Below are 13,233 nucleotides of genomic sequence, written 5' to 3' on the forward strand. Positions count from 1 at the left end.
GGTCCGAGGGTCACAATTTTACCAATTAGGAATCTACATAAGCAAAGGATGCATGCATAGAAATTCCACAAACTAAAATATTGTAGTTCTTGAGAAGAAAATTTTTAAACTTTTCCTTTATGTTTTTTAAAATGTTTAAATTTTGAACCCCTCTTGGTGCCCATCAATTGTCCGGGAGTTACAATTTTTTGAATCTACATTATTTTAGATGTACATGTATGCATAGTAATATCCCAAACAGTTGCACTATAGTTCTTGAGAAGATTTTAAAACATTTTCCTACATATGTTAAAATCTAAACCCCTACTGGGGCCCCACTTTTTGTTCGGGGGTCACGATTTTTACAATCTTCACTATGTATACAACCTTTTGTGTATGTATTGGCATTTTTGGTGAAGTGGTTCTTGAGAAGAAAATTTTTAAACATTTTTCATATGTAGTTCTATGTTAAACTTTGAACCCCGCCTGGGGCCCCAGTCTTGGTCCGAGGGTCACGATTTCTACAATTTAGAATCTTCATTATACATACAAGCTTTTGTGTAAATATTGGCATTTCTGGAGCAGTGGTTCTTGAGAACAACATTTTTTAAACATTTTCCTAAGGTATTTCTATGTTAAACTTTGAACCCCGCCTGGGGCCCCAGTTTTGGTCCGAGGGGCACGATTTTTACAATTTAAAATCTTCACTATATATACAAGCTTTTGTGTAAATATTGGCATTTCTGGTGCAGTGGTTCTTGAGAAGAAGATTTTTAAACATTTTCCTATGTATTTCTATGTTAAACTTTGAACCCCGCCTTGGGCCCCAGTTTTGGTCCGAGGGTCACGATTTTTACAATTTAGAATCTTCACTATGTATACAAGCTTTTGTGTAAATATTGGCATTTCTGGTGCAGTGGTTCTTGAGAAGAAGATTTTTAAAAAATTTTCCATATGTTGTTCTTTGTTAAACTTTGAACCCCGCCTGGGGCCCCAGTTTTGGTCCGAGGGTCACGATTTTTACAATTTAGAATCTTCACTATATATGAAAGCTTTTGTGTAAATATTGGCATTTCTGGTGCAGTGGTTCTTGAGAAGAAGATTTTTTAAACATTTTCCTATGTATTTCTATGTCAAACTTTGAACCCCGCCTGGTGCCCCAGTTTTGGTCCGAGGGTCACGATTTTTACAATTTAGAATCTTCACTATATATACAAGCTTTTGTGTAAATATTGGCATTTCTGGTGCTGTGGTTCTTGAGAAGAAGATTTTTAAAGACATGCACCCTAAACTTACTGTTTCGCAATTATCTCCCTTTTGAAAAGGGCTGTGCCCTTTATTTTAACAATTTATAACCCCCTTTCCATAAGGATGCTTTGTACTAAATTTGGTTAAATTTGGCCGAGTGGTTTTTGAGAAGAAGTTGAAAATGTGAAAAGTTTACAGACGGATGGACAGACAGACAGACGGACGGACGGACGGACGGACGGACGACGGACAACGGGTGATCAGAAAAGCTCACTTGAACCTTCGGTTCAGGTGAGCTAAAAACTGGAATTTTTCAAAGTCCAAGGAGAAAATTGCTCGATCCTACCCTTAATTAAATTTGACCTATTATTAAGATAAATCTGGTGGACTAGCCGACCGACGGACAGACAGAGAGACAGAAGGACAGCAGCAAAGCAACATGCTCTCCCTTCTTTGAAGGTAATTCATCAAGACTACATTTCCAAATCTTGCAATTAGCTGTGTATTCTGAGAATTCAAATATTGAGCGATTCCTTTGATTGGTGTATTTTTCACACTTGACCTCTTCATTTACCAATTTCATTGAGTACTGGGTATTACAGAAATAAAAAGATACTGGCTAGTGATACAGTAAAGTTTGCTTTTTTCTGATATTGAACATGAGTTCTACAGTACCTCAATATGAAATCTTATGGTGGTATGGGACACCTGTCAATATTAATGTGGATAAAAGCACATTGTAATCAAAATACATTCATCAGTTTAGAATATTAAATTCTACAATATTTGACCAAAAAGAAATGTTTTAAAATTTTTTTAGAAAGGTAAAAATTATTATAAAAGCCCCAGTGGGATTCGAACTCATGATTAACAGATCATATTTAGCGCTTAAACCCTTTGGGTTTGGTAAAATTTTGAAGGTAAACAATTACTGTAGATTCCTAATTAAATGCGAGGAATTAATCTCCGCGTAAAATCGCGGGAGATACCCTTCGCGAATTTAAAAATCTTGGCATTATTTTTCTTCGAGTTGGGAACTATAGGAAAAAAGGATAAAAGTTCCGCATTCCCGATTTTATATTCTCGCGAAACAGCGTGATCACAAAATTAAGTACTCACTAAGTATAAGGAATTTACAGTACATAAACTTGAACTAATTGTTTATTTTAATAGAAAGTATGACACATTATGGAGGTGTCCCAATACCACCTTAATGCATACTGTAAAACGAGAAAATATGGCGCACTACAAATTTTAGCGCCTTTGGCGCAACTGCCTCTGAGCGCTAAAATTAATAGTGCGCCAACGATTATCCATATGCAGTAAACTTAAAGTTGCAAAACCATAACGTCAGTCCATTTTTAATGCTATGTAGAAGTGTTTGTATACGTAATATAAAATGCTGTCGATTCTGTTTGTTTAAACAATTACACAGGTAAACGGTATGGGTTATCGGGTATAAGTGCCTAAACATGGATTAATTAATTCAAATTTAATTGCTTTTTAATATCTCTCATTAGCATCTTGAAAATTGGGCTTCTCCCCATGCCACTTCCATTTAGCGCATCGAGGTGAAAATGTGATTAAGCGTGGCGATCGTTAACGCTGACAATTTCCTTGATCTCTGATAAGTGGATATACAGATAACAAGACAATACCTCTTTTTGTGTTTTTTTAATGTAAAATTACTGTAAAAAAGATTTGCTCATGGTGATCAAAACTCATGGTAAATGTAGCATTCCATTTCACTTTTACTTTCGGGACTCTTCTAGTGTTATCCAAGTCGACACGTTAAGTTCAAAGTCCGATAACTCAAATTTGTTTACCAACAAAAATTACACATTATCGCCAATAAATGAAGTTTTCATATCTATCTACTGACGATTTACACAAAAGTAAGTGTATTTTTCTCAACGACAGTTTACCGTGCATGCAAGATAGAAATCAAAGTCGTTGTGTTCACGTGCTTGAGTGAACACAGAACTAAATTTGGGCGTGATCGTTTATCAAACAAGAACATTTTTTGTATTCTTTTTTAAAGAAAGGTGACGTGCGCTAAAATTTAATTGCGCCACTGTACTAGCACATGCGTTTGCGCTAAAATACGTATGCGCCAAATTTTCTCGTTATTCTAGATAAGCTTGATAACCCTTTCCAGTACCTTCAGTACTTTGATTATTAATTACTTGAATTTTGATATGAGCTTCTCCAAGATTGATCAAATGTCATCGATTGACTAACCTGCACCATTGGGATTTGTATAACCACTGTAACCTTGACCCGGATTCTTGAACTTGTGTCCTGCAGGGTCCAGTTGCAGGGGATCAGTGTAGGTATTCCTGTGGGCCAGCCCTCCTCCCCCACCTGCTACCATCAGCAGATCTATCTCATCACTTCCTTCTTTAACCTGAAAAATGTTTAAAGAAATTAAGATAATTTTAACAATTTTATAAAATCTGCACTATTCTGAAGAAATTTTTGATCAGAGTTTATAATACACAAGCTTTAAAGATGAAAGTAACAGTGCATCTTGTATAACATGTGCTGTCCCTTTTCATTACTTTTTTTTTTTTTACTGCTATGTGCCAAAATGCTGATTAACAAGGTCTATTAATGTATAAAAAACAAGAATCAAAACATTTCATTTTTCACTATTTGATACATATGGAAACATGTCTTCATTCCACTTGGTTGATACTAAGTCAAATATTCCAAAGAAATCTTTTGTTTTTCTTTCTGCATCAATATTGCAATACAAGCAGCAAAAATAGTTGCATTCATATCTAAAAGTGCCCAAAAAATAGTGTCAACTTTTATACAGAGAAAACTCTTCTATTTGTTAATACAAATTATGGAAAATCTTACTAATCTCACAATATTTTTTGAACAGAAAGTTTCCAATCTTCAAATGAAATAATTCAATACAATGTAGAAATTAAGTCTTTATCTAGAAAGTTTTCTGATAACCTTCCAGGATATTCATAATGTTAAGGTCACTTTAGAAAATCATTTGATAAAACAAATTTACAGAATTTTTATTGAAAAGAAAATGAAAATGTCAATCAGTAAAGATAATTTGACTCAATAAACAATGAACAAACTAAAAAAGGTCTCAATAAGATTGCTTTAGATTATACATGGTTAACCCTTTTTATTGCAGGATATCTCCAAAATTGATGATGGCAAATTGTAAATCGAATCAATTTAATGGCGGAATATTAGAAAATGATAAAAAATTAAAAGAAGTCTATGGGCCTTACCATGATAACGTTAACCAGATTACATTCAATATCACATCTCTGAGAATAATCCATGGAAAGGTAATAGAGAATTTGTTTAAAAAGCATGCATGGTCATGTTTTTGGTCAAATTTTATTTTTGTATTTTTACTGTTTAAAACACTTTATAGTAATGCATTTCTTATAATCAACCAAAATTTGAGTTTTATCTAAAGCTGTTTTTTTTTTCAATCTACTTATTTGAACACAAATCTACAGTTCCTAGTGTTTGTCTCATTCATCTTAGGTAAAAACCTGGAATTTTCAAAATGTAAACAAAAGCATGACCTGAGCTTGGTTAGCATGACAAAATACTGTGAGCTCTAGATCTCGCTTATAACTCAGTAACTGAAACTCAAATTTTGTTGACCATTAAAAATGCCCAATTGAAGCACTGTAAACATTAAAAATGGAAAAATAAATCTTGACTACAATTGTGATCATGCCCCTTTCAAAACAATAGGCCCATGGACCACATCGCTCACCTGAGCAACAACAGAAAAATAAAAAAGTCAGCTTTATGGAGTCTTATACAAAATATCTGGACAATGTAGCATAATAAGTCCAGTATTAAAAGATTTTCAATTTTTTCCCCTAGATATTCTTAATATGTTTATCATTGAGTCCCTTTTTATAACAGGATGATTTTATTGCCATATCTCATATTGTGCATTGCAGTTTAAACAAGAGGGCCATGGGCAACATTGCTCACATGAGCAACATAAGACATAATTAAATCAGCTACATTAAGTCATATCCAAAATATTGGGATAATTAATGAGTAAAAGAGATCCTGTATTAAAAGATTTTCAAAATTTTCTACAGATGTTCTTATGTTGAGCCCCTTTTGTACCTAGATGATTTCATAGTTATATCACATATTGAGCATTGCCACTCTCAAAAAGATCTTAAACAACTGTTCTTATAAATATAAACCAACATCAAACTTTGAACCCTTGTGTGGCCCAAGAATAATCCTGGGCCACTGTCTAAACAACTGAAAATCAACAAATATCAATATGCTTGCTTATTAATAATACTATATACTTTTGAGAATAATCAAATTTATTTCATATGTAAACATTTGACCCCCCCCCCCTTACAGTCTCATCCTTTTTTATTTAATTTTTAAATATTTCTCTCTCTCTCTCTCTCTCTCTCTCTCTCTCTCTCTCTCTCTCTCTCTCTCTCTCTCTCTCTCTCTCTATATATATATATTACACAACCTTAGGATGCTTCCACTCAAGAAACAGATTTTCTGCTTAAATGACTTTCGAAAAGAAGATATCACTCTTTACATTCCTATGTAAAAATTTGACCCCATGGTGGCCCAACCCTACCCCACGAGATCATGGTTTGAACAAACTAAAATCAACACTACCTGAGGGTGCTTTCACACAAATTACAGCTTTTCTGGCCAATTGGTTTTTGAGAAGACTTTTTAAACTTTTTCTTTATATATTCCTAGGTAAAATTTTGACCCCCCCTATTGTGGCCCCACCTTACCCCCGGGGATTATGGTTTGAACAAACTTGAAACTAAACTACCTGAGGATGCTTCCACACAAGTTTCAGCTTTTCTGGTCAATTGGTTTTTGAGAAGAAGATTATGAAAAATATCAAAAATAAATTAAGTAATTTCTAATTATCTCCACTTGAAAGAGGGCATGGTCCTTCATTTTAACAAAGTTGAATCACCTTCACCTAATAATGCTTCGTGCGAAGTTTGGTTGAAATTGGCCCTGTTCTGGAGAAACAGTTGAAATGTAAAAAGTTCACAGACAGACAGAACAGTGATCAGAAAAGCTAACGCACTTTTAGCGAAGGTGAGCGAAAAATGATTAACACGAAGAGTTCTCTTCACAATGTTCACATCATTTAAGATATGATGGATTGGGGTTTAGAAGGGAAAGGTGTTCTGTTCCATGTGATATTTAACATTGCATTGTATAATTGTTACATAAAAAGAATTTAAAATAAACCTGTACCATATCTCTTAAATAAGGAATGACCTTGAATTTTTGAATTAGACACATTAGGTCACTTCACACCATTTACCTACAGGCCATCTTTGGTAAAGTTCAGATTGTGCCAAAGAGAGAGAACATAAGATCAGAACAAGAATTTTGCCACAGATGTCTGCTATGACCCTGATCTTTGATCTAGAAATTTTTTTAATTCATTTAAGTAATTTCACACTCTAAATCCACAAACACTTCTTATGAGACAGGTTGGACAAATGGGAGTGAAAATATGGTTCCAAAATAGATTTAAAAGAGATCTGTTCTGACCTCCATCTATGACTCAAAAACTTAATTCAAATTCACTAAACTTCCTTTACTATAATCAAACACTTGCATGGGCTAAAGCAACTTACTCTGAACACAAAGGATGCCCCACCTCCTCCACCCCCTCCCCCAGCTCCCAAAGAGGGGGATACAGAACTGTTCAGGGAGTCTCTTGCTTCACATATCTTCAACACGGACTGGGGCATCTGTTAAAAAAAACAACAACTCATGTATAGTTCATAAAGGTTCTCATGGTAATCATGTGAAGATACATTCATTGCATTCCAAATCCAGACAGACTAGATTTAGCATCAGCCACTTTTATAGCCACATCTATAGTGAAATTACATGATGGGGAATATTCATCAACATTAAATCAAATCTTGCAGCAAACATGTTAATTTCATTGTCGATCAGAAAGACAAAACATGGAAACAATGCAAATCAAAAATGCATGTAAAGTACTAGGAATGGCAACCTATTTGCAGCAGAATTGCTAATTGGTTAATAATGATTCGTTCCAAAAGATTAAAGCTGAACACCACTCATAAATAGGCACTGTCCACAACATTTCTCTGTCATCACCGCTACCCCTACAACTCCTATACAAGCCGCAGACTTATTAACACTTTATAGTATTTCGCTGTAGAGGTCTCACTTGTGTGGACATGCATACATATTGTGTTGTCGTGTTACTCAGCTGCAATGAAATTATCAAATTTTATGCATTTTTTCAAGCCTGGAGAATACTAACATCAAATAAATGGGTCAAAGCATTATTTTAAAAAAGAGCATACACACAAAATAACAAATTAATGCATAAAATCCAAAAACACGAAAGGAATACTACATGTCAGCCACAAGGTTCAAGTGTGCAATTGGATGTAACAAAATCGAATGGTTTATATACCTGTGCGACGGTGGCTTTTTGCGAGCAGTGTTCAGCTTTAACCGGTTACTTTGTGAGTTCTTGTATCAAAATATGCAGATTTTTTTTATATCTTTGACATTTTTAATAATTGTTCTAATTATCACAGAAAGAATGTCAACAGGAATATTCTGTTAATGAGTAAATTAATATATTTCATAAAAATTGTAACTCATGATAATTATTCAAAGAGATACCTTTAACAAGGATAACGAGCAAATAGTCATGAAATTGTTTCACTGCTCATTTGTTAATTCGCAGTACAGTCAGTTTGACTTCTCAAAACAAAGTCTGCCCATGACAAGTTAGAGATTTCCATTTGAAGTGATTATCCTTTCAAATCGTAGTAGCAATGTATGTGCTCGATTTTGACTAATTGCATTTTTTATGTAATAAATTGATGTCGTGTAAAAGGGAGAAAAAGTAAAAAAACCACAATGATAGTAGGTACAAACATGACATACTGTTTTGATAATCATTATAATTAACACCTAATGACCAATTTCCCTCCTAAAGTTTAGCCTTGGGGTCTAAGGTTAACAGGTCCAATTTAACTTGATTAAATAACAGTTTTGAAAGATGAAAAATTAAATTTACTTTCAAATTGGCGCGTTAAAGTATACACTATTTATATATATTGCAACTTACAGGTTACTGATTTTGTAACGAGTTACCATCATTCTGACCAAGTAATAAGTTAACCGGTTAGAGACTGTCAATCTTGTCCATGATGTGTACCATTTTGCTGATTAATGACTGCTTTACAGGGCTATACATTAACTTTTTTCCTACTTGTCCAATAGGACAAGTGATTAAGACATTTACTTGTTCGAACTTCAACTTCACTTGACCGAAAAATTTTTAATATTTAAGATCAAATATTGTTATCTTAAAAACTACAGTTCTGAATTACTTAAATAGAGTCCTTTATTATTAATTATTCTTGCTATAATTAATAATCTGACTTTTCAAATGGAAACTTAGTGTCTTTCCTAAATGTATTTGTTCCATGCAATATTAAACATGATTTGTTAGCTGTAGCTGTCATGACAAATTTTACAAGACATTTTAGCATCAGGTTTAATTTTGTCAGGTTTAACTGTTTGTCATCCGATATTGCATTCTCAGCTATTTATAAAAACATATAACGTCTTTATGGTCTATAAATGATCCCTAAAAAAAATTACATTTCTTTCCATAATCCTTTATCTTTACTACTTATTGTTCCTTTGTCTTTCTTAACGTTGGTTTGGTCTGGTAAATCAAAACTTTGTAAGAACTAAGATCCACACCTTTACAGTTCAATATTGCAAGTTGTTTGAAAAAAGTGCACTTCAACCCCGATCAAGAGTAACTCAATTGCATTGCAATTTGTTGTCGGGATCAATATTGTAAATAACTTATCAATCAATAAACTTTTTATGAGACTACGAATCGACATATCATCCAACTTTCTTTTAATTCTAAATTTTTGAGACTTCTTTACATAAATTCACTTGTCCATATATTTTTTTAACTGGTACCAGACAAGCGTTCATGTAGAGCCCTGCATTAACAGTCAATGAAGATGTAACAGACTTTACATTTACTGCATAAAAAGATAAAGAGGACAATGCAGCGTCTACAATGACTGCTTTAACAAATGAAGGAAGGAAATTCAGAGTCTACAATGACTGCTTTAACAGATGAAGGAGGGCATATAGAGTTTACAATGAATGCTTCAAAAATTGAAGGAGGACAATACTGAGTCTACAATGAATGCTTTGAAAATTGAAGGAGGACAAAACAGAGTCTACAATGATTGCTTTAACAGATGAAGGAGGGCAATAAAGAGTCTACAATGACTGCTTAACAGATGAAGGAGAACAATAAAGAGTCTACAATGACTGCTTTGACAGATGGAGGACGACACAGAGTCTACAATGACTGCTTAAACAGATGGAGGAGGACAATACAGAGTCTACAATGAATGCTTCAATAATTGAAGGAGGGCAATTCAGAGTTTACAATGACTGAAGAGCAATTCAAAGTTTACAATGATTGAAGGGCAATTCAGAGTCAAAATGATTGAAGTGCAATACAAAGTCTACAATAACTGCTTTAACAGAAGAAAGAGGACAATACAGAGTCTACAATGACTGCTTTAACAGATGGAGGAGGGCAAGTCAGAGTGTACAATGACTGCTTTAACACACGGAGGACAATACAGAGTGTACAATGACTGCTATAACATATAAAGGAGGATAATACAGAGTTTACATTGACTGAAGGGCAATACAAAGTCTACAAAAACTGCTTAAACAGATGAAGGAGGACAATACAGAGTCTACAATGAATGCTAAAAAACAAGAAATCTGTGAGCCAATGCTCACTAGTGATACCCCCGCTCTGATGTGAATATGCAAAATAAGCAAAGTCGACATTTAACAGAAAGCTGGCATCCGATTGGTACAGAAATATATCCCACAATATGGCATGCCTAAACAAATAGTGTGTTAAAATTTCAAGCATCTGCGATAAATAGCTGCTGAGAAATTTTTGACGAAAATTTGTTTGAAAATTTTGGCTAAAATAAACAAAGTACTCATTTAACAGGAAGATGACGTCTGATTGGTACAAAAATATATCCAACAATATGGCATGCCTTAACAAACACTGTGTAAAAATTTCAAGCATCTGCGATAAATAGCTGCTGAGAAATCTTTGACGAAAATTTGTTTGAAAATTTTGGCAAAAAATAAACAAAGTCGTCATTTAACAGGAAGTTGACACTCGATTGGTACAGAAATATATCCCACAATATGGCATGCCTAAACAAATAGTGTGTTAAAATTTTAAGCATCTGCGATAAATAGTTGCTGAGAATTCTTTGACGAAAAGGACTATATATGGTTTGACCCCAAAATGGCCCCCTAAAATGAACATTGTCATTTTACTGAAATTCTTCGTTTTATTTGTACAAATATACAATTGAAGTTTTTTCATCATTTTCATTTTGATTTTAGTACCCACAATTTAAAAATATGACATCATAAAGTTTACCTTTTCCCGCCATTTTCTCATTTTTAGCATAAAACGGCTTGTTTTTAGGTAGTTTTTCTTTAAGGAAACATTGAGCGACTGCTTGAACAAACAAAATATTTTCACCAAAGATGTATCTATCCAAAACTTATAAGTGACAAAAAGTTTGTTCTTGTTCAAAGAGTCGCTCTATATTTCCCTATCGGAAAAAGATAAAAAAAAAATGTCACTTTTTGATTGATTTTGATTAAATTATAAAAATAGCGTCACTTCTGACGTCACATACTGCCAGTGAGTGCATATAAATCAAATAAATAGGTGAAAAACATATTTCATGTCAACTCTTATATAAAATAACACAACAAGTTAATGTACCTGAATCATTTTAAAAATAACGAATTTTGGGGGCCAAATTTGACTAATATCATATAGAGTTCTTTGTTTGAAAATTTTGGCAAAAAATAAACAAATCGTCATTTAACAGGAAGTTGACGTCCGATTGGTACAAAAATATATCCCACCATATAGCATGCCTACACAAATACTGTGTAAAAATTTCAAGCATCTGCAATAAACAGTTGCTGAGAAATCTTTGACGAAAATTTGTTTGAAAATTTTATTTAAAAAATAAGCAAAGTCGTCATTTAACAGGAAGTTGACGTCCGATTGGTACAAAAATATATCCCACGATATGGCATGCCTATACAAATACTGTGTAAAAATTTCAAGCATCTGCGATAAACAGTTGCTGAGAAATCTTTGACGAAAATTTGTTTGAAAATTTTGGTTAAAAAATAAGCAACGTCGTCATTTAACAGGAAGTTGACGTCCGATTGGTACAAAAATATATCCCACCATATAGCATGCCTACACAAATACTGTGTAAAAATTTCAAGCATCTGCAATAAACAGTTGCTGAGAAATCTTTGACGAAAATTTGTTTGAAAATTTTATTTAAAAAATAAGCAAAGTCGTCATTTAACAGGAAGTTGACGTCCGATTGGTACAAAAATATATCCCACGATATGGCATGCCTATACAAATACTGTGTAAAAATTTCAAGCATCTGCGATAAACAGTTGCTGAGAAATCTTTGACGAAAATTTGTTTGAAAATTTTGGTTAAAAAATAAGCAACGTCGTCATTTAACAGGAAGTTGACGTCCGATTGGTACAAAAATATATCCCACCATATAGCATGCCTACACAAATACTGTGTAAAAATTTCAAGCATCTGCAATAAACAGTTGCTGAGAAATCTTTGACGAAAATTTGTTTGAAAATTTTATTTAAAAAATAAGCAAAGTCGTCATTTAACAGGAAGTTGACGTCCGATTGGTACAAAAATATATCCCACGATATGGCATGCCTATACAAATACTGTGTAAAAATTTCAAGCATCTGCGATAAACGGTTGCTGAGAAATCTTTGACGAAAATTTGTTTGAAAATTTTGGTTAAAAAATAAGCAACGTCGTCATTTAACAGGAAGTTGACGTCCGATTGGTACAAAAATATATCCCACGATATGGCATGCCTTAACAAACGCTGTGTTGAAATTTCAAGCATCTGCGATAAGTAGTTGCTGAGATAAATGCGACAGAAATTTTTGTTACGGACGGACAGACAGAAGGACGGACAGACAGACAGACACACAAGGGTAAAACAGTATACCCCCTCTCCTTCGGAGCGGGGGTATAATTAAAGGAGGACAATACAGAGTCTACAATGACTGCTTTAACAGATGAAGGAGGGCAATAAAGAGTCTACAATGACTGCTTTAACATATAAAGGAGGTCTACAATGTCTTTTTTAACAGATGAAAGAGGACAATACAGGTTGCACAATGAATGCTTCTACAGTTAAAGGTGAAGAAGGACAATACAGAGTTTACAATGACTGAAGGGCAATATTAAGTCTATAAAGCTGCTTTAACATATGAAGGAGGACAGTATAGTGTACAATGACTGCTTTTACAGACGTAGGAGGGCAATTCAGAGTGTAAAATGACTGCTTTAACAGCTGAAGGAGGACAATACAGAGTGTACAAAGACTGCTTTAACAGATGAAGGAGGACAATACAGAGTCTACAATGACTGAAGGGCAATACAGAGTCTACAATAACTGCTTAAACAGACGAAGGAGGACAATACAGATTCTACAATGAATGCTTCAACAATTGAAGGAGGGCAATGATTGAAGGGCAATTCAAAGTTTACAATGATTGAAGGGCATTTCAGAGTTTAAAATGATTGAAGTGCAATACAAAGTCTACAATAACTGCTTTAACAGATGAAGGAAGACAATACAGAGTGTACAATGACTGCTTTAACAGAAGAAGGAGGACAATAGAGTGTACAATGACTGCTTTAACAGACGAATGAGGACAATACAGAGTCTACAATGACTGCTTTAACAGACGAATGAGGACAATACAAAGTCTACAATGACTGCTTTAACAGATGAATCAGGGAGGGCAAGACAGAGGTTTAAC

At 33.9% G+C, this 13,233-nt stretch overlaps 1 protein-coding gene across 3 annotated transcripts in view; it reads right to left on the reverse strand.

Moving 5' to 3' along the window:
* Positions 1 to 13,233, reverse strand: part of LOC128177624 (leukocyte tyrosine kinase receptor-like) — a 201,830-nt gene that overhangs the window by 59,541 nt on the left and 129,056 nt on the right. For all 3 annotated transcript variants that reach the window (XM_052844424.1, XM_052844423.1, XM_052844422.1), the window contains exons 9-10: positions 6,882 to 6,998; positions 3,469 to 3,634 (exon numbers count right to left, since the gene is read on the reverse strand). In XM_052844424.1, the coding sequence (XP_052700384.1) occupies positions 3,469 to 3,634; positions 6,882 to 6,998 (283 nt within the window). The remainder of the gene's footprint in view (positions 1 to 3,468; positions 3,635 to 6,881; positions 6,999 to 13,233) is intronic.

This window comes from Crassostrea angulata, chromosome 3, assembly GCF_025612915.1.
Source record: "Crassostrea angulata isolate pt1a10 chromosome 3, ASM2561291v2, whole genome shotgun sequence".
NCBI lineage: Eukaryota > Metazoa > Mollusca > Bivalvia > Ostreida > Ostreidae > Magallana > Magallana angulata.